This window comes from Phalacrocorax carbo, chromosome Z (genome assembly GCF_963921805.1).
Source record: "Phalacrocorax carbo chromosome Z, bPhaCar2.1, whole genome shotgun sequence".
NCBI lineage: Eukaryota > Metazoa > Chordata > Aves > Suliformes > Phalacrocoracidae > Phalacrocorax > Phalacrocorax carbo.
In genome coordinates, this window is record NC_087548.1 from 4716285 (window position 1) to 4738386 (window position 22102).

At 42.7% G+C, this 22102-nt stretch overlaps 1 protein-coding gene and 1 long non-coding RNA gene across 2 annotated transcripts in view; one reads left to right on the plus strand and one right to left on the minus strand.

Moving 5' to 3' along the window:
- The window catches only part of LOC135310490 (amyloid-beta A4 precursor protein-binding family A member 1-like), a 75692-nt gene extending 66333 nt beyond the window's left edge, over positions 1–9359 (plus strand). Inside the window, exons 8-12 of the mRNA XM_064438223.1 lie at positions 4010–4189; positions 4959–5171; positions 7961–8080; positions 8719–8859; positions 9222–9359. Coding sequence (XP_064294293.1) covers positions 4010–4189; positions 4959–5171; positions 7961–8080; positions 8719–8859; positions 9222–9293 — 726 coding nt within the window. The 3' untranslated portion in view covers positions 9294–9359. The remainder of the gene's footprint in view (positions 1–4009; positions 4190–4958; positions 5172–7960; positions 8081–8718; positions 8860–9221) is intronic.
- A 293-nt stretch (positions 9360–9652) lies between these two features.
- LOC135310652 (uncharacterized) lies at positions 9653–17844 on the minus strand. The gene is made up of 4 exons (XR_010370741.1): positions 17762–17844; positions 16934–17119; positions 11117–11311; positions 9653–10718 (listed from the first exon to the last, which is right to left on the minus strand). It is a non-coding gene; the product is annotated as an uncharacterized LOC135310652 (long non-coding RNA).
- Positions 17845–22102: the final 4258 nt, after the last annotated feature.

Genomic DNA, 22102 nt, shown 5'->3' on the forward strand with positions numbered 1-22102 from the left:
AGCAACCCCACAACAGAAGGGTCCTTCGAGAGGCCAGGCAAGGTAGACAGCTGTTTAATTCTCTCCGTCTCCAAGGCAGCTACACCAAAAGCCCACCTGTACCCTTTTGGGTCCTTGAAATACCCTCTCCTGAGGTAGTCTATGCCAAGGATGCACGGAGCCTCTGGGCCAGTCACAATGGGGTGCTTTTGCCACTCATTCCCGGTGAGGCTCACTTCGGCCTCCAATACAGTTAGCTCTTGGGATCCCCCTGTCACTCCAGCAATACTGATGGGATCTGCCCCTATACAGTTTGATGGCATTAAGGTGCACTGTGCGCCGGTGTCCACTAAAGCTTTATACTCCTGTGGGTTGGATGTGCCAGTCCATCAGATCCACACAGTCCAGTAAACCCGGTTGTCCCTTTCCTCCACCTGGCTGGAGGCAGGGGCCTTCTAGTCCTGATCATAGTATTTGTTACTCACTTCTTGTAAATGCGAATCACAAGTGTCTCTATTAAGATCAGAAATACAGTCAGCGCTTCTACTCCTCTGTCTGGGGACTTGCTCACTGGAAACTGGAGCAGCAGCTTTCCTGGAAGAGCCTCCCTGAGTGAGTGTTCTTATTTGCAGTTCACGTACTTGTGCCTCTAGGGTCGAGGTAGGCTTTCCATCCCACTTGCTCATGTCCTCTCCATGGTTACGCAGGTAAAACCATAGAGTGCTGCGTGGCGTGTGTCCGCTCCCTTGAGCAAAGGGACAGTTACTCCTAATGGCTGAGAGGTCCTTAGAGGTGGTGAGTAGGATATATCTTCTTTGAGTTGCTGGACTTCCCGGGACAGTTCCTCCACAGCCGAGATGAGGGAGGAAGAAATATTTGCTTCGTAATCCCTGATTTGATCAATCACCTCTGCTACCATTGGTGCCTCGTCCTCTTTCCAGGCCATTACTTGCAAGGAGTTTCCATGCATCAGTGGTGTGCTCCATACAAACTTCTACCAAATGGGTGGTGTGCACTCGGCTTCATCTGGATCTTTGGATGACTGTTGATCATCTAGGTCACTATAAATGACTTAAGTCACAGCTAGTTCCCTCAGGTACTCAATACCTTTCTCCATGGTCATCTATTTGCCTAGGAAAAATACAATATCTTCCTTGAAGCGGTACCTTTCTCGAAAACATGACAGCAGTTGCCTCCAGAGGCTGAGGGCTTGTGTCCCTTTTCCAAACGCTTTGTCAATGCCCCCTTCCCCAGAAAGGGATCCCAGTTGTTTGGCTTCTTTTCCCTCTAATTCCAGACTGCTGTCCCCATTATCCCAGCATCGGAGTAGCCAGGTGACAATGTGCTCACCTGAATGACAGCCGAAATATTTTCGCATATCTCACAGCTCACTCAAGGATAGGGATCAGATAGTTTCTGTTTCTTGTATGAGTTCTTCCTCTTCCTCCTCCTCTCCTCGTAATGGTCCTGGTCTTCCATCATCTCTTTTTAACCAAGTTGAGTTTCTCTTCCAGGATTTCTTCTTGTCTTTAGGGGCCACCGATACTGGCAGGGGCTCATCCTCTGATTCAGCTGCAGTGCATGCTGTGGGGGTTGGAGTGTCCACAGTGCTTGGCACAGGGGTTTAATTGGCTGCAGGGCCTGTTGTTGGGGCTGGAATGGCCACAGTGCTGTCGCCAGACTTGGAATGGCCGCAGTATATGTTGCCGGATTTGGAGTGGCCCCGGTTTGAGTCACCATAGTTGGAGTGGCCTCAATGCCTCTTGTTTTCCTTTTCTTTGTCCTCTCTAGGTTCAGAGGCCTTCTCTTCCCCTTGGGAGAAATGAATACTGTTGAACAGGGCTCGATAGGCATGGGCGAGGCCCCAGCAAGTTGCCTCTGGAGTTGCCGGGTTGACAACATACTTTCTCCAAATACTCTACTAGCCTTTCAGGATTCTGCATTTGTTCAGGGGTGAAGTCCCAAGACACTGGGGGTGCCCTCTGCCGTAGGTATTTGCTCATACTATCCCATATGCCCTGGTACTCATAACTATCAAGCCTTGGGGCAGATCTCTGGATGATATTCTTAAATTGTTTATTATCCTTAGACAATATTGAAACTATCTGCCAAAGAAATACCAAGAGATGTATATTAACTACCCAAGGATGTTCAAGATACTGAAAAGTTGTTGTAGTGAGAGAGGAGGCACTATAGAAGACGGCAGCTAAGGTGCCATTCTGTATTTCCTCCATGAAAAAACCTCTCAGAGTAGGAGGTATAATTGCTAATGGTATCCATGAAGTGGTACCCAAAGTACAGTAATGGCTTCAATATAAACTTCAAATACCAAATAAAACTGAAGGCCAGTGTTTAAAAACAACTCTCCCAGGCAAAATATCACTAATCACTGCAGAGCACAGCAGACCACAAAAACCAACACCAATCTTTAATAGGCACAGCAAATACAAGAGCATGGTGCAGATTGGATAAACTAATATTGAGAACAGAGTCTATGCTGTGACCAGCAACTGTTATTATCTCAACCCTTCGAGCCCCGTGTTGGGCACCAAAAAGGACTGTCATGGTTCAGCCCCAGTTGGCAACTAAACACCACGCAGCCGCTTGCTCACTCACTCCCCTCACCCCTGTGGGATGGGGGAGAGAATCGGAAGAGCAAAAGCAAGAAAATTTGTGGGTTGAGATAAGAACAGTTTAATAACTAAAATAAAATAGTAACGTTAATAATTATTATGATAATAGTGATAATATAATGAAAAGGAAAAGAGGGAAAAGGGAAAAAAACCCAAACACAAGCAATACAACCGCTCACCACCCGCTGACTGATGCTGCCAGTCCCCGAGCTATGATTGCTGCCTGCCTCCCCCGGCCACCTCCTCCCAGTTAACATACTGGGCATGATGTATGATGTTACATGATATGGAATATCCCTTTGGCCAGTTTGAATCCACTCTCTTAGCTGTGGCCCCTCCTGGCTTCTTGTGCACCCGGCAGAGCATGGGAAGCTAGAAATGTCCTTGACTAGTACAAGCACTACTTAGCAACAGCCAAAACATCAGTTTGTTATCAACATTATTTTCATACTAAGTCCAAAGCACAGCACTATACCAGCTACAGTGAAGAAAATTAACTCTATCCCTGCTAAAACCATGACATTTAGAGATTCTGAAACCTCTCTGGACAACCTGTTCCAGTATTTACACACCTTCACAGTACAAAAGTGTGTTCTTAGGTTTAAGTGGAATTTTCTGTGTTTTGGTTTGTGCCCATTGCCTCTTGTCCTGTCACTGGGCACCACTGAAAATAGGCTGGCTCCATCTTCTTTACACTCTCCCATCAGGTATTTCTATGTATCTGTAAGATCCCCCTGATCCTTCTCTAGGATGAACAGTCCCAGCTCTCTCAGCCTCTCCACATATGTCAGATGTTCCAGTCCTTGAATCATCTTTGTGGCCCTTCTCTGGACTCTCTCCAGTATGTCCATGTCTCTCTCATACTGGGGAGCCCAGAACTGGACACAGGACTCCAGGTGTGACCTCACCAGTGCTGAGTGGAGAGGAAGGATCACTTCCCTCGAACTACTGTCAACACCCTTCCTACTGCAGCTCAATAAACTTTTGCCTTCTTTTAAAGGCCTTCTCATTATCTTTTAAAATGCTGTTGTATGTTTTCTAGAAGGTGTTTTTATTTTTTATTGATGGCTTGATTTTGTGCCAGAAGTGAAAATTACCACAGGTGAGAACTCAAGTTCTCCCTCTGGAGTCTCAATTTCAAGTAATGCAATAGGTATACCTTTAAGTTAGCAGTAGTTAGCTGTGAAAGGAAGGCTTTACTTGTGTTTCTTATGTTCATCTGGGTTCACTGCATGGATGACTATGTTGACAGTCTGTTTTGCTTTTTTACTTAATACTTTAGGTTCCTTAACATGTAGGCATAAACCATTTTGCAGCATGTTTATAACAGAGAAAGTATCAGTGAATGAAACCATCGGAATATTTGATGTTCTTTTCTTCTTTGGGAATTACTACAGGCACAGCTGATTGCACAGTCTATAGGTCAAGCATTTAGCGTGGCCTACCAGGAATTTCTGAGGGCAAATGGAATCAATCCAGAAGACCTAAGCCAGAAGGAATATAGTGACTTGCTCAATACCCAGGACATGTACAACGATGACCTGATTCATTTTTCCAAATCTGAAAACTGCAAAGATGTATGTCTGCTTTTTTTCCATAACACCATTAAGCTCATGTATACTGAGTTCAAGCCTGTACTGGCAACAATTAGAAAGCTATTAGTGCTTCCAATGAATAACGGCACTGAGGTAATTTCTATCCTTCCCAGTAGGTTTATCCTGTGGGCAATTCTGTTTTAAGAGCAAGCAGGGAACCCTAAATTTATCAATAGTTGAATGATTTACTTTCTTTTTGTATTCTTTTTACCCAAAAATTTTCACATTTGAGACACACGACAGTGAAGTGAATATAGAGTAGACAGTATAAAATTTTTGGAGGCACTGAGGTTGGTAAGAGTGGTTGACCCCAGATTTTAAAAGGCTATATATTTGCTGCTGGTTTTATCAATAAAGATGAAGTAGTGTAACACTGCAACACACAGGTAACTGTTTCAGAAAACACAGTCACAAGTACTTTAAAACCCTCCCTGACTTAGTTGTGTCCACCAAAGGCCATCATGCCAGGGTTGTTCTATACCAGCTCCCTCCAGCCATATGAACAGATGAGTTCTATTTGGGGGCAATTTTGAATTAAACAAAATCTCTAGTTTTAATGTTATTTGATGGTTGAAGGCATTTAAACTATGTTAAACTATATACCCTATTGTGTTTTGCCTTTGAATAAGAAAGGCATTTTGCAAATGAGAAGCCTGTGTTTGTTTATATGGAAACATATGAGGGGGTGGGATCATCAGTTCCATAGATGAGAAAAAAGCTTTTGTTTGAAACTCTCTTTCTTATGATTCAGGTTTACATTGAAAAGCAAAAGGGAGAAATTCTAGGTGTAGTGATTGTGGAATCTGGCTGGGGATCCATTTTGCCTACAGTTATCATAGCCAACATGATGCATGGAGGACCAGCAGAGAAGTCTGGGAAACTAAATATAGGGGACCAGATCATGTCAATTAATGGGACCAGTTTGGTTGGCTTACCACTCTCAACATGCCAGAGCATTATAAAGGTACAGAGAATATTCCTGGATATTACATATTTTAAAATCTTTATTGGAGTAGTGGGAGATCAAAAAGTATAGAATTATTTGTTGTTTGTTAACTTTGAACTTGTGCATTTTATAGCAGTTTCCTTTTGATGACTTTAAAATAGAGGGCAAATTCTGTTTTACCTATTTTCTGAGCCCTAAGAAGGGAGCTATGCATTTAGCTGCTTAGACCAGGGCATGCTGCAGGAATTCAGGCCCCAAGGGAATATTTGGATCCAAAAGGAAGATGTCTGTTACTACCTGGAGGCACCTAAACTTCATAGGACAGTTTGAGACATAGGTGCCTAAAATCTGCATTGGTGCAATTTTAGCCATTTAAATGATTCCTGAGATCTAATTCCTAGAGAACTGAGTAATTTTTTTAAAAGCTTGACTTTTTAAAACATATTTTAACATTTTTCTAAACTTTTATTCTTTTTTAAAGGAAAAATTAAGCCTATTTATTTTCTGTAGAAACAACTTGAGTATATTGGAAAGTATAATGTTTCTTTGAACTTGGCTAAATGGTGGGACTTTTTAACCAGAAGAATTTTCTTTTAATTGACATGAGATCATGTAAATGCAAAAAGCAGGCGAGTCAACTGTAAATGAAGAGCCTCTGGGGTAGATGCAACATACAAGAGAATGGGTATTTAAACATCAAAGTTTCAGGAGGGGGAAAAATGTAATCCTTGAGAATGTTGGAAAATCAGCTAAATTGTCTTCTGGGTTACCTATTGAAATAGTCAATCACCACAGAACTGCTGCATATTGTACCATGTAGACATGCAATGTAATGCTATATAGGATTATAGAAATCCTTCTGTGTCCCTGCTGGGTAGTGGTGTTCTGATATTCTGGTTTCTGGAAATGTAAAGACCATGCACTGACAAGTAATAGATATTTAAGTCTCTGAGACCAACCATTCTGGATTCAGTTAATTCAAACGATATCTTGTGAATGCAGTATATTAAAACATTGGTAACTGCAGTCTTTTATTTTTTTCCTGAAGCATAAAAAAACCCTTAAGTATCTCTGGGCTAACTTCAGTGGAACAAAGCTTACTACCCGTCATGTTCTGAGCTTTGTTTTCTATCCCATATCAATTTTATTTCTAAAACTGATGTATGCTTTTCTCATACAGATGGACTTTTGCTGTGATGCATTAAGAATCTTCTGTACTTTCTCAAAATGAAAACAATCAAAAAGCTAGCTTTGCTGTCTCCTGCCTTTAGAGGCCTTTCTACTCCTTTTTCATGGATACATGAGGCTGTTGCCAGAGGAACTGCTAGCCATTTATCTTTCTGTTAAGAAGGTAGTTGATGCATTTGCAGGTCTTTATAGCCGTGCATCTAGAACTGTTTATGTAACATTATTGGATAACACAAATGAACCCCTAAATGAACCATCAGTCACCCAAGTATATATTTCAATGTTACAGAAATATCCTGACTGCAGACTTTTTTAGTATGCTATAAGGTCTCCTATGAAAAGATAAGCATTTTATATAGATGAGGAGAATATCTTGCAAGTACTTCACATAAGATTATTTTAAAATTAGAGATGTAAGCCTTGCTACTAATTGACTATAAACCATTTACAAACTGACAGATCTAGGAAGAATCTTTCCATATGTGATGGTTATTCCCTAATTGTATTATGCTACTTATGTCTTTTTCAGAAACATCTGGTGCTAGCTACTATCAGAAACAGATTCAGGGCCTGTGCAACTGTCATGTCCAGGCAGTTAGAGGCATTGACTTTTCATCCCAGCAGAATGTCAGTTTCAAGTCAGTACCAAGTCTAGATTTAGGCTCAACAAAATCAGCAGTGGTAAACTGCATGTAGAGACATCAGTATATTACCTTAGCTGTAATAGGAGTTATTTTTCTAAATGAAATCCTAATCTTGTTGAAGTGAGTGGCAGGCAACCCATTATTTTCAATGCGATCCATATTTCACTTTGTGCATATGAAAGAAATTCAAAAGCAGGCATTGTAATTGATAAATGTTAACGTGATTGAAGCTTGAAGCTACTGTACTCTACATAATATCTCTTTTCTGTATGGGTTCTGTTTATTGAAGGCTACATGTGTGTAAATGCAACATTTAAGAGTAATGTGTGTTCAGTTCTATATGTTGTATAGAAAAAAGTAATCTAACATTGGAGTTGGATTTACCTACAAGTAACAGCTCTGAACGCTTGAATATATGTAATGGTCAGACTCTACAATTATCTCCCCTTTTATGTTTGTGTTTTCCTTCTTTTAGTTCTTCTGGTAGCAAAGATTTAATGCTGAATGTGATAAATCCCATTTAGAAGGGAGGGGCAATATAAATATGAGTATTGCTTATACAAGGACTTGACATTTGCATTGCAGAACTGAATATGACTACACCAGAAAAGCCACTTATTTGTAACTATTGATCTTAGCTGCATATTTTAAATTTCATTTCCCAGCCAGAATGTTTGGCAGTTTTCTGGTCAACTGCATAGACCTGCTTTTTATTTCCTTTGCTTCCTTTCTTAAAACAACCACATGAGCGTCTTGACAAGAAGAGGTTTATACTGCATCATTCAATTCACTGAGCATCCTGTTGCTTGTGTCTGGTATTCAGGAATCCTGCTTTATAATGATACATTCAAAGAACTGCTTATTCAGAGCTATTCCCATGTTAACATTCTAAGTATTGTTTCTCCTAGTGATCATGTTAAATTGTTTCACACCATCTTTGTCAGCATTTTTCATGGTGATGGTATTTTTTTGCAGGGTTTGAAAAACCAAGCCCAAGTTAAATTGAATGTAGTTAGATGTCCTCCGGTAACCACAGTCTTGATCAGGAGACCTGACCTCAGATACCAGTTAGGCTTCAGTGTACAGAATGGGATTGTAAGTAGCTTCCAGACCTTCTGGTGATGCTTTTACATATGTTAAAGTTTACATATGTAATGAATTGTACTTTTTCCCTCACTGCAACAGGGGCTCAGTACACATTTTTAGTCTAACATATAAAAGCTGAACTGGTCCAAGTTATTCATCTGACTTTTTTCCCAGTCAAAAGTAGGAAAAGAAACTTTATTTCATAGCTTTAGCATCAATCAGAGGAGTAAAAAGGCTGGTTTAGGTTAAAGAAACAAAAGTGTATGGAGAATGCTGCTTTCAGTCTGTATCATTTGTGTCTCTGACCAAATAATTGCATATGGTCTCAAAAGAGTGTCTTTGATTCTCTCTTAATGCAAGGCTTATGCACTTTAAACTTTTTATAAACTGTATTTATTCATACACTCTTAAATTTTCAAACCATGAAGTAACAAGTATAATATGGATGGCTTTTGGTGGATGGTTTCTTTTGCTTTTTGAAGAGAATGTGTACTACTCGATTACTAATAAGTGTTACTTTGAATCAGTGATCCACTACATTTTAGACTTTGTTGCAAACACATGTATTTAAATACTGAATTATTGTTTGTGGTCAAAAGCCTCTGTTCCATATCAAAACTCTGATAATTTTGTCCTTTCCCTTCCAGATCTGTAGCCTTATGAGAGGAGGTATAGCAGAACGAGGAGGAGTGCGAGTTGGCCATCGTATCATTGAAATCAATGGGCAGAGTGTTGTAGCAACACCTCATGAGAAAATTGTTCACATTCTCTCAAATGCTGTCGGTGAGGTAGGAGCAAGCAGTGTGCCTAGACAATATTGCATATTTCATCATCATTGCCTCTTTTGGGTTGTTACTGTTCAAACATAAATACTAGAAGTGAGAGTGAGAACCACCAAGGTTTTTCTTATTACTGAAGTGCCCACAACTTCAGATAAAAATTGAGATGGTTGGTAGATACTCAACACCTTAGAGAATAATTTTTCCCCAGACCTTAGTATGGATATAAAAATTCTCAGGCTTTCCTTTTCCCTTCTGCCCTATATTACCTCAGCTAGTTTCTTCCCTAGTGCTCCCTAGGCTATGGACACTCATGTTTTTGGTAGCATGCCTATTAGGAGTATTGATTAACATGTCTTATTACCTTCTAGATTCATATGAAGACCATGCCAGCTGCTATGTACAGACTGTTGACTGCGCAAGAGCAACCAGTTTATATCTAAGGCTGACACCTCACCTTCACAACATGCATGAAGGATAGTTTTCCTCATTACTGTGTCTGTTTCTAGTGCTGCATTTGTGTCCACAGATATATTTCTCTCTCCCCCCAACATTTGCTGTGTATAAAGGGGGAGGGAAAAATATAGCCATGAGACTTTTTGGTTACATCTCTGTACAAGTAAAGCTTTACGCAACTCCACACAGAGAGTAAATAGCAGCAGCAGCGTTCATGGTAAGACTCACAAAAAGTTTTACATGCCTATGAAGAATGAATAACTGATGCTCGCATAAAACCCATTGTTCAAATGTACACCCTTTAATTTCTGTTCTTCAGGATAATAGAACCCCAAAAGTTGCTCCATGAGTTGGTACAGACAATGCAATTTTGACATGTTTCAGCAAATAATTCAGAAGATGTGATTTTTTGCAGTTGGGTCCCCCAGGTTTCTAATTCTTAAAATACTTGTTTTTCAAATGCAGTGAGTCTTTTATATGCCCATTTCAGAGGTTAAATGAGGGGGGAGAGGAGTGATCTCTAAATATCCAGCAAGAGTAATACTGAGGGGCTCTGCTGAAAAGCTATACATTCTAAGCTCTTAATTACAGATTTGGTGCACACAATTGTGTGCTTGTGTATACTGACATTTATAATTGTGCTTGAAAATAATAGGTCTCCACACTGTTCTAAGTAATTTTGTTACACTGAGCCATTTTAAAAGTATTTTTTGTTGAAAGACATCTAGTTTTTATTGACATTTTTCTTTAGATGTAAATAGGAGAAGTAAAGGTAAAGTGGGAATAAATTTATTTATTTATTTTGTTATATAAGTTAATTTGTGATTTGTTTTTCCATATGACACTTAGAGGATGTGTGAGTACTATATGGATTTGTGTGAAGAAATGTAGAGATGTATGAAATGCTGGATTTGACTGGTCTATAACTTATATCAGGGACAAAGGGGAAAAACAGTAAAAGAATAAAGCAGCTGATGGCTCTTTTTCCTCAAGATGAAAACATTCCATTTTGTATATCTACATTCTGTCCATACTGCATACTGCTGTTTACACTGAATTTGAACCATATATTCAGACCAGGCTGATGCCTTGAATTTTCTGAAAGCAACAGTTTCTGCCATGTAAAGGCTCAGTGTGATTAAAAACAAGACCAGAACACATATGGGGAAAAAAAAAATACCATCCTTTTCACTTGAGAATGGTGTGATGCTTATAGCCATTAGTTTCTCAATTACTGTGGAATGGACTGTGCACTGCATTGTGTTTGGAGACTAGTAATGATACCTGGACTTTATTCTAGAGATTTCATGGATGTGTATGTACATATGCACACTTCTGTTGATGAGAGCCATGAAAACTTTGATTTTCGCTGAGCACTTGGTTTCCATCTGTGGTCAGAGGTTTATTGTTGCCTTTCAGAAACCATGGACATACATGGGATGAACAGAGAGAGAGAAAGAAAAAAATCAGCTTTATATTTCAATGGGCAGTAAGGGAGATAACAGAACAGAGCATAAGCTGTTGCAGCAAGTGAATACATTTTAGTTTGAAAGTAGTGTAGAATAACTTCATTTACTGCAGTTCTTGTTTTTGCATAATTTAATCTTGATCTCTGGAATAGCAGATTTTGCAAGCAAATGGTGTTAGTATTCCAGATTAGTATTTACCTCTGCTATCAGACTGATGTAAATAGATTGTGAATGACTTGTGATTAGAGTTTTTCATTGTAGACATCTGGCTTATGGAGATAATTTGAAAATTTTCATAACTTCTTATAAAAATAGTAATCTATATCAATATGATATATTACCATATACTATTTAGTAGGTTATATACAGTGCAGGCTTTCCATAAGTTGCCTGAGGAAACTCAACAGTCTTGAAGACAGTTATCACACTTCTGATTCCTGCTGTGTTTTACACCCTCAACTTCACTTGTTTTTGTGGTTCTGTCCAATTCATGTTGAGGGGTCTTCCCATTGACTTCAGTGGGAGATGAAGAAAACCTAAGCACACAAAAATTTGAATCATTAAAATCAAGGCTGTTTTCCTGCAATCAAGCTTATACCTAGTTGTAAGCACCTGAGTACCTAACCCATTGACTTCATGGTGAACAGATGCTTAAAGCTGAGCATATGAATGCTTGTTGGATTGGATCCTAGTGAAGAATCACAGAATGGTAGGGGTTGGAAGGGACCTCTGGAGATCATCTTGTCCTACCCCCCTGCTTGAGCAGGCACACCCAGAGCAGGGGGCACAGGACTGTGTCCAGGCAGGTTTTGAATGTCTCCAGGGAAGGAGACTCCACAACCTCTCTGGGCAGTCTGTTCCACTGCTCTGCCAGCCTCATAGTAAAGAAGTTTTTTCTCGTATTGAGGTGGAACTTCCTGTGTTCCAATTTGTGCCAACTGCCCCTTGTCCTGTCAGTGGGCACTAATGAAAAGAGCCTAGTCCCGTCATCCTGACACCCACCCTTTAGCTATTTATAGGTATTGATGAAATTCCCATCAGTCTTCTCTTCTCCAGGCTAAACAAACCCAAGCCTTTCAGCCTTTCCTCATATGGGAGATGCTCCAGTCCCCTGATCATCTTTGTAGCTCTCTGCTGGACTTGCTCAAGGAGTTCCACATCCTTCTTAAACTGGGGGGCTCAAAACTGGACACAGTACTCTAAATGTAGTCTCACTAGGGCAGAGTAGATGGGGAGGATAACCTCTCTCGATCTGCTGGCCACACTCCTTTTAATGTATCCCAGGATACCGTTGGCCTTCTTGGCCACAAGGGCACATTGTTGGCTCATGGTCAGCTTGTTGTCCACCAGCACTCCCAGGTCCTTCTCAGCAGAGCTGCTTTCCAGTAGTTCAGCCCCCAGCCTGTACTGGTGCATGGGGTTGTTCCTCCCTAGCGGCAGGACCTTCACTCAGAATCTTCATTGTTCCGATCAATTGTAATATATGTATAAGATTTCTACACTGGGAAGTTTCCAGTGTACACTCCTGATAAGTCTTGTAAATAATCCCATTTTAGTTTGCAAAAGTAAAGACAGTTGCAAGGAAAATTAGCTCAAAAGGAAGAACTGGCAATTTTCTACAGTAGTGCAGTAGTTTATTAGATTAGATGTGTGAATTCTCCATGGATTTAAAAGAATAAACTGCCATTTTACATTCCTTCTTCTGTAAAAGGTCTAAAAAGTTTTTTTCCCTCTTCACTATTTCATATATTCTTATTAATGCTTCGGTGTTTACATTACAGATGAAACATCCTTTTTATTTTTATTAACAAGTTTCCCCACTTGTTTTGAATCTTGTTTGGTTAGAATTTCCAGATTTGTTTTCTTTTGTGTGTTTTTTTCCTTAATTTTCTAAATTAAATAAGTTTCTGAAGACGGCAATGTGCGTGAGATCTCTTGTACATATTTTGTGCAATGCCTAGACTCTCTTGTATTATTGTTCTGTAAAAAGGTCAAATAGGAATTATTATAAAGTGTTGGAAAAAGTGTAGTATTTCATTTGTAAAAATATTATTCTTTGTAAACACTGAACTTGGTGATCTCTCTCTCTATATAAGTGAGCCTGCACATCTGAATGTAATTCCTCTGATGTTTTTTGTCACAGGTCTTTGACCCTTTCTCTGTAATGGAGCTGCAATGGTTTCATCTGGGGGGGAGTTTGGGTTGAGGGGGAGTTGCCATCTATTTTGTTCTGATGTATTTACTGTGCTACATTCCTTTATTTAGCAGAGTACTAATGTCTATAAGAATTGCAACAATAAAATACAGAAAAAAAATACCTCAGACAAGGCCGAGAGTTTGCTGATAATAATTTAGGAAGTGGCTTGCCAAAACTGAATGAATGTATGTATGCTAAGAAGGTGTTCAAATTTCTCTTCTGCCACTTAGTTTGCAGTAATGTATATGTGCATCTGCAGAATCAAACATATAACATTAACTATGTATTTAAAACAGCATTGTTTTAGGGTAATAAATGACACAACTTATCCTAAATTATATCAATTACTTAGCTAAGGTTGTGTCCCAGCTTTCATTTTCAATTCTTGCCACATGTGGACCTTTCCATAAATATGTTCACTATTTAAATATGCAGGGCATATGGCAGAAATGTTATTCTACTGTCTAACTTTAAATATGTTTTTCACTTAGGCAACAGTGTGGTGGGTTGACCCCAGCCAGCAGCAAAACACCCACCCAGGCTCTCACTCATTCCCCTTTCCTGTGGGATGGGGAGAAAACAGAAGGAAGTCAAGAAAACTCATGGACTGAGATAATAAAAATTTAATAGGGAAAGTAAAAGCTGCATGCACAAGCAAAGGAAATAGAAGAATTCATTCACTACTTCCCTTCAGCAGGGAGATGTCCAGCCACTTCCTGGGAAGTAGGGCCTCAGTATGCGTAGTAGTTGCTTCAGAAGACAAACGCCTGAATAATGAATGCCTCCCCTCCTCCGCATTTCTCTCAGCTTTTACAGCTGAGCATGACATCATATGGTGTGGAATAGCCCTTTGGTCAGTCTGGGTCACCTATCCTGGTGGTGTTCCCTCCCAAGCTCTTACCTGCCCCCAGTCTACTTGCTGGGGGCAGGGGGAGAAAAAGAGAGAAAACCTTGATGCTGTGCAAGCACTGCTCAGCAGTAGCCAAAGCATTGGTGTGTTATCAACGCTGTTTTAGCCACAAATGCAAAGCATAGCACCATGCAGGTTGCTGTGAAAAAAGTTGACCCCATCCCATACAGATCCAGTACAAACAAATTACTTCCTATATTCCTAATTGCTAATCTAGTGGCCCTCTGTGATGGAGTGACTGCATCAGTGGACAAGGGAAGAGCTACAGACGTCATCTACCTGGACTTCTGTAAGGCCTTTGATACTGTCACCCACAACAGTCTTGCTGCTAAATTGGAAAGATAAAATAAATAAAAATATGGGTTTGACGGATGGACTGTTACATGAATAAGGAATTGGCTGGATGGCCGCGTCCAAAGAGTTATAGTCAATAGCTTAATGTCCAAGTGGAAAGCAGTAATGAGTGGTGTCCCTCAGGGGTCTGTACTGGGACCAATACTATTTAGTATCTTCATCAATGACATAGTGGGATTGAGTGCACCCTCAGCAAATTTGCAGCCGACACCAAGCTGAGTGGTGCAGTTGATAAACTAGAGGGAAGAGATGACATCCAGAGGGACCTTGACAGGCTTAAGGAGTGGGCCCATACGAACTTCATGAAGTTCAACAAGGCCAAGTGCAAGGTCCTGCACCTGGGTCGGGGCAATCCCCAGTATCAGTACAGACTGGCTGCTGAACTGATTGAGAGCAGCCCTGTGGAGAAGGACTTGGGGGTACTGGTGGATGAAAAATTAGACATGAGCTGGCAATGCGTGCTTGCAGCCCAGAAAGCCAATCATATCCTGGGCTGCATTAAAAGAAGTGTGGCCAGCAGGTCGAGGGAGGTGATTCTGTCACTCTGCTCCGCTCTCATGAGACCCCACCTGCAGTACTTCATCCAGCTCTGGGGTCCCCAGCACAAGACAAACATGGACCTGTTAGAGAGGGTCCAGAGGAGGGCCACAAAAATGGCTGGAACACTTCTATGAAGAAGGGCTGAGAGAGTTGTGTTGTTCAGCCTGGAGAAGAGAAGGCTCTGGGGAGACCTTATTGTGGCCTTTCAATATAGAAAGAGGGCTTATAAGAAAGATGGAGAGAGAGTTTTTACCAAGGCCTGTAGTGACAGGACAGGGGGCAACAGTTTTTAACTGAGAGAGGGTAGATTTAGATAAGATATAAGGAAGAATTTTTTTTGTTATGATGAGGGTGGTGAGACACTGGAACAGGTTGCCCAGAGAAGTTGTGGATGCCTGTGATCCAAATGGTAATAGAAACTGACAGTGTTATAAAACACAGCTTTACTGAGGTAGTAGGAAAGATGAGCAACAGCATGCCCATACTGCAACTCACCCAATCACCAATAGCTAACACAGGCTCATAAGCGATGCCATGGCTCTGGCAGACTGCCAGGGACACTTGGCGTCCAGGTCATCTGGCAGCAACAGCCAATTGTGCAAATGCCTTTTGAATATGGGTAAGAGTCATGCTTTCCTATGGCTCCACCAATGGCAGTATGATTTGAGAGCATCATACCTTACATGAATAATGTGGGTGGCATCCTGCCTACACTGCTGATGTCAGTCAAGGGGCAGGGTGTTGGCAGTCTGTCTACGCTGCCAATATTGGTCAAGGGGCAGGGTGTCAGGAGGCAGGGTGTCAATATCCCATCATTGGGAGTGTTCAAAGTCAGGTTGGAAGGGGCTTTGAGCAAGTTAATCTAGTGAAAGATGTCCTTGCCCATGGCAGGGGGGTGAACTTGATGATCTTTAAAGGTCTCTTCCAACCCAAACCATTCTATGAATCTATGATTCTAGCTCCTAACACCTGCTACTGGTGGTAGAGGCAGGGATGGGTAGAAAAACAAAGGCATGTAAAGGGAAAGCTCTGATCTCTGTGCCATGCAAGGAAGCAGCTGAAAAAAGCAGACTAGTGGAATCCTTTGTTATGAGGTGATCAAGGTAAACTGGGAATGATATACATATTGTTTACAAGTGGAAAGCAATATGGCATAAGTGCAGAGCTGATGAGTGCAGGAAACTGAGTGTGGAATAGTGCTGTGCATAACACTGGTTCCTGCTGGGTGCAGGAACCTCAATTGTCCTTCTTGTAATGAGGGGCCCAAATCTGAACACAGTATTCAAGGTGCGGCCTCACCAGTGCCGAGTACAAAGGGACGATCACTTCCCTAGTCCTGCCGGCCACACTATTCCTGATACAAGCCAGGATGCTGTTGGCCGCCTTGGCCACCTGGGCACACTGCTGGCTCATGTTCAGGCAGATGTCAATCAGTACCCCAGGTCCTTTTCTGCCAGGCAGCTTTCCAGCCACTCTTCCCCAAGCCTGTAGCATTGCATGGGGTTGTTGTGACCTGGCACTTGGCCTTGTTAAACCTCATACAATTGGCCTCAGCCCATTGATCCAGCCTGTCCAGATCCTTCTGTAGAGCCTTCCTACCCTCAAGCAGATCAACATTCCTGCCCAATTTGGTATCATCTGCAAATTTACTGAGGGTGCCCTTGATCCCCTCATCCAGATCATTGATAAAGATATTAAACAAGACTGGCCCCAACACTGAGCCCTGGGGAACATCACTTGTGACCGTCCACCAACTGGATTTAGCTCCATTCACCACAACTCTGGGCTCGGCCATCCAGCCAGTTTTTTTACCCAGCAAAGAGTATACCTAAGGCATGAGCCACCAGCTTCTGTAGGATGATGCTTTGGGAGACAGTGTCAAAAAAAATCTTTTTTCAGTTTAGAATGTGTCCCTCACTTTTTCTAGGAAAGCATTAAATTTACTTGAAAAAAATGAAGTTACATAAATACTGACTTTGCAAGTAAAACTCAGGGTTCCATCATGCAAAGAGAAAACAAGTTCTTCTACTTCAATTAAATATTTTTAAGCAATTAAGAAACAAGCCAAACAGGACCACTGGCTATAGACTTTCAAGCCTGTCAAGATGTGATCACAGTTTATCTCCTAGAAAAATCACAAGAAAAAGAAATCCTTACATCCTCAGACTCGAAGATGTGGCAAATCATTTTGTATTGCCTTTTTCCATCTTGGGAAGGGTGAGATGCTTCCACACTGTCCCGGGAATTTGATTGCAGCATTTGTCTATGAGCCATCAGAACAACTATATTCCCTATATCCGCAGTGTAAGAAATGGTCCTCAGAGGATAATCCATCATAGTTTCCTGAAGGATAGAAAAAATGGTATCAGACGCTGTTTTAAGCAAATTCTTATTGCACTTTTGATGTTTTATAAAGAGATTAATGGCAGCATGACACCTTTATTAAGTAAATGTCTACAAAAAGGAAATAAGTCTCCTGTATGAAAGGAGGTGCCAAGAGGAACCATCAGCCTGACTTTCAAAAAAAGCAAACCATAAAAAAAGCACATTTTGAAAGTGAAAGTTACTGTGGAAAAGAACAGAAAGACTTGGGTATCTTGTCCTGTACACACACAACATGCTGAGGACTAAGGACTTCAAATTAGTTTTCACAACCAAATACCTTCGGCTTGTCTGTGGACAATTGGTACTTGTCATATTATAGTATAGACTGCCTAGAATACTGTATAATATGAACAAAGCTTCTTATCTTTTGGGCTGACTGCAATTAGCATACCTGCCAAATCAGTCAGACAACACTGATTAATTCCATGTTTTATGTGGTTCTTGAGCATAGCTTTCTGACCAGGAAGTCTTGGAGGGAACTGTAAGAGCCAGCACTCCCTGAAAGTCAAATTTTGGCAGGTAGATGAAGGTCTGTTTCAAAAGACTATTATTATAACACTGACAAGGCCTGACCTGGCAAAGGTGCTTCTTTCTCCATACCTGAGTGTCTGCATTCAATACTTTTATTCTCTGTGTAGAAATAAAGAGGTCCACTTCAGTCACAGGTTGAAATTCACCTTCTAGAGCCTGCAAATAAATGGAATAGAGTCAATAACATTAGGTAACACCCTTAACTAGATCACAAACAAGACACAGTCACCAGAACAGCAATTCAAAACAAAGTATTAGATCGCAGAAGCCAAAACTAAACAAAGATATATGGAAACCCTATTGTCATGGTTTCAGCTGGGATAGAGTTAATTTTCTTCACTCTAGCTGGTATAGTGCTGTGCTTTGAAATTAGCATGGAAAAAAAACCTGTTGAGATAACACACAGATGTTTAGGCTGTTGCTGGGCAGCGCTGATACTAGTCAAGGACATGTCTAGCCTCCCATGCTCTGCTGGGTGCACAAGAAGCCGGGAGGGGAGGGGGCACAGCTAAGAGAGTGGATTCAAACTGACCAAAGGGCTATTCCATATCATGTAACGTCATGCCCAGTATGCTACCTGGGAGGGGCTGGCCGGGGGAGGGAGGGAGCAATCGCGGCTCGGGGACGGGCAGCGTCGGTCGGCGGGTGGTGAGCGGTTGTATCGTTCGTGTTTCTGCGTTTTTGTTCCCTGTTTTCCCTTTCCTTCCTTTTCCCTTTTATTATATTAACATTACTGTCATTATTATCATAATCATTTATCATCATCATTCTATTGTAGTTATTAAACTGTGCTTATCTCAACCCACAAGTTCTTTTGCTCGTCCGATTCTCTTCCCCATCCCACAGGGGTGGGGGTGGGGGGGTGAGCGAGCGGCTGCGTGGTGTTCAGTTGCCAGCTGAGGCTGAACCACGACAGTCTATTTTTTCTCCTTCAGCATTTGCTATTATCATTAATTGGGAGATTCCCACCATGATAACATTCCACTGATGCAACCATAGTAGTGATGACATACAACATCATATTACAATTAACAGCATATTATTCAGTTCATTGGCTGTTTTCACCCAAAATTAAATCCCCCTGGGGTACACACCGAACTCCTCCATCCTCCCGCATCACCCACCAAGTGCACCCAGGTCCTCGAGCAAACGCAATCCCACGAGTGGGTTTGCCTCTGCTGGAAGCAGGAATAACCCAGACTGTCTTGCCCAGCATATTTTTTATGTGCACTACAGGGACTCTATCCCCTTCCACAGTACGTAAGGATTCCGATTGGGCAGGGCCAGCTCGCCTGGCAGATCCCCTTGTGTTGACTAACCAGGTGGCTTTTGCTAAATGTGTATCCCAGTGTTTAAATGTTCCACCCCCCATTGCTCTCAGTGTCATCTTTAATAGTCCATTGTATCTTCCGATTTTCCCAGAGGCTGGTGCGTGATAGGGGATGTGATACACCCACTCAATGCCATGCTCTTTGGCCCAGCTGTCTATAAGGTTATTTCGGAAATGAGTCCCATTATCTGACTCAATTCTCTCTGGGGTGCCATGTCGCCATAGGACGTGTTTTTTAAGGCCTGGGATAGTGTTCCGGGCAGTGGCATGGGGGACAGGATATGTTTCCAGCCAGCCGGTGGTTGCTTCTACCATGGTGAGAACATGGCGCTTGCCTTGGCGGGTCTGTGGGAGTGTGATATAGTCAATTTGCCAGGCCTCCCCATATTTATATTTCAGCCATCGTCCCCCATACCACAGAGGCTTTACCTGCTTCGCTTGCTTGATTGCAGCACATGTTTCACATTCGTGGATAACCTGCGCAATAACGTCCATGGTCAAGTCCACCCCTCGATCACGAGCCCACCTGTATGTTGCATCTCTCCCTTGATGGCCTGAGGTGTCATGGGCCCACCGAGCTAGAAATAGTTCACCCTTATGTTGCCAGTCCAGATCCACCTCAGCCACTTCAATCTTGGCAGCCTGATCTACCTGCTGGTTGTTTCGATGTTCTTCAGTGGCCCGACTCTTGGGGACGTGAGCATCCACATGCCGTACCTTTACAACCAGGTTCTCTACCCGGGCAGCAATATCTTGCCACAATGTGGCAGCCCAGATGGGTTTTCCTCTGCGCTGCCAGTTGCTTTGCTTCCACTGCTGTAGCCAGCCCCACAGGGCATTTGCCACCATCCAGGAATCAGTATAGAGATAGAGCACTGGCCACTTTTCCCGTTCAGCGATGTCTAAGGCCAGCTGGATGGCCTTTACCTCTGCAAACTGGCTCGATTCACCTTCTCCTTCAGCAGTTTCTGCTACTTGTCGTGTAGGACTCCATACAGCAGCCTTCCATCTCCGGTGCTTTCCCACAAGGCGACAGGACCCATCAGTGAACAGGGCATATTGCTTCTCCTCTTCTGGCAGTGTGTTATACAGTGGGGCTTCTTCAGCACGTGTCACCTCCTCCTCTGGTGATATTCCAAAGTCTTTGCCTTCTGGCCAGTCCATAATCACTTCCAAGATTCCTGGGCGACTGGGGTTTCCTACTCGAGCCCGCTGGGTGATCAGTGCAACCCATTTACTCCACGTAGCATCAGTTGCATGGTGTGTAGAGGGGACATTTCCTTTGAACATCCAGCCCAGCACTGGCAGTCGGGGTGCCAGGAGCAACTGTGCTTCAGTACCAACCACTTCTGAAGCAGCTCGGACCCCTTCATATGCTGCCAATATCTCTTTTTCAGTTGGAGTATAGCGGGCTTCGGACCCTCTGTATCCCCGACTCCAAAACCCTAGGGGTCGACCTCGGGTCTCCCCTGGTGCTTTCTGCCAGAGGCTCCAGGTAGGGCCATTCTCCCCAGCTGCGGTGTAGAGCACATTTTTGATATCTTGTCCTGCCCGGACTGGCCCAAGAGCTACTGCATGAACTATTTCCCGTTTAATCTGTTCAAAGGCTTGTTGTTGTTCAGGGCCCCATTTGAAATCATTCTTTTTCCGGGTCACTTGATGGAGAGGGCTTACGATCAGGCTGTAGTGTGGAATATGCATTCTCCAAAAACCCACAACGCCCAAGAAAGCTTGTGTTTCCTTTTTGCTGGTTGGTGGAGACATGGCTGTTATTTTGTTGATCACATCCATGGGGATCTGACGACGACCATCTTGCCATTTTATTCCCAAGAACTGGATTTCTCGTGCAGGTCCCTTAACTTTGCTTTGTTTTATGGCGAAACCAGCTTTCAGGAGGATTTGAACTATTTCCTTCCCTTTCTCAAAAACTTCTTCTGCTGTATTGCCCCACACAATGATGTCATCAATGTATTGTAGGTGTTCGGGAGCTCCACCTTGTTCCAAAGCATTATGGATCAGTCCATGGCAAATGGTAGGGCTGTGTTTCCACCCCTGGGGCAGTCGATTCCAGGTGTACTGGACCCCCCTCCAAGTAAAAGCAAACTGTGGCCTGCACTCTGCTGCCAGAGGGATTGAGAAGAATGCATTAACAATATCATTTGTGGCATACCACTTGGCTGCCTTGGACTCCAGTTCATATTGAAGTTCTAGCATGTCTGGCACAGCAGCACTCAACGGTGGAGTGACTTCATTCAGGCCACGATAGTCTACCGTTAGCCTCCACTCTCCATTAGACTTCCGGACTGGCCATATGGGACTGTTAAAGGGTGAGTGGGTTTTACTGATGACTCCTTGGCTCTCCAGTCGACGAATGAGCCCGTGGATAGGGATCAGAGAGTCTCTGTTGGTGCGATATTGCCGTCGGTGCACTGTTGTGGTGGCGATCGGCACCTGTTGTTCTTTGACCTTCAGCAACCCCACAACAGAAGGGTCCTTCAAGAGGCCAGGCAAGGTAGACAGCTGTTTAATTTCCTCTGTCTCCAAGGCGGCTACACCAAAAGCCCACTTGTAACCTTTTGGGTCCTTGAAATACCCTCTCCTGAGATAGTCTATGCCAAGGATGCACGGAGCCTCGGGGCCAGTCACAATGGGGTGCTTCTGCCACTCATTGCCAGTTAGGCTTACTTCGGCCTCCAATACAGTTAGCTCTTGGGATCCCCCTGTCACTCCAGCAATGCTGATGGGTTCTGCCCCTATATAGTTTGATGGCATTAAGGTACACTGTGCACCGGTGTCCACTAAAGCTCTATATTCCTGTGGGTCAGATGTGCCAGGCCATCGGATCCACACAGTCCAGTAAACCCGGTTATCCCTTTCCTCCACCTGGCTGGAGGCAGGGCCCCCCTAGTCCTGATCATAGTATTCATCACTCACTTCCGGTAGATATGAATCATGGGTGTCTCTGTTAAGATCAGTCAGGCCATCAGCACTTCTGCTCCTCTGTCTAGAGAATTGCTTACGGGAAACTGGGGCAGCAGCTCTCCTGGAGAAACTTCCCTGAGTAATTGTTCTCCCTTGCA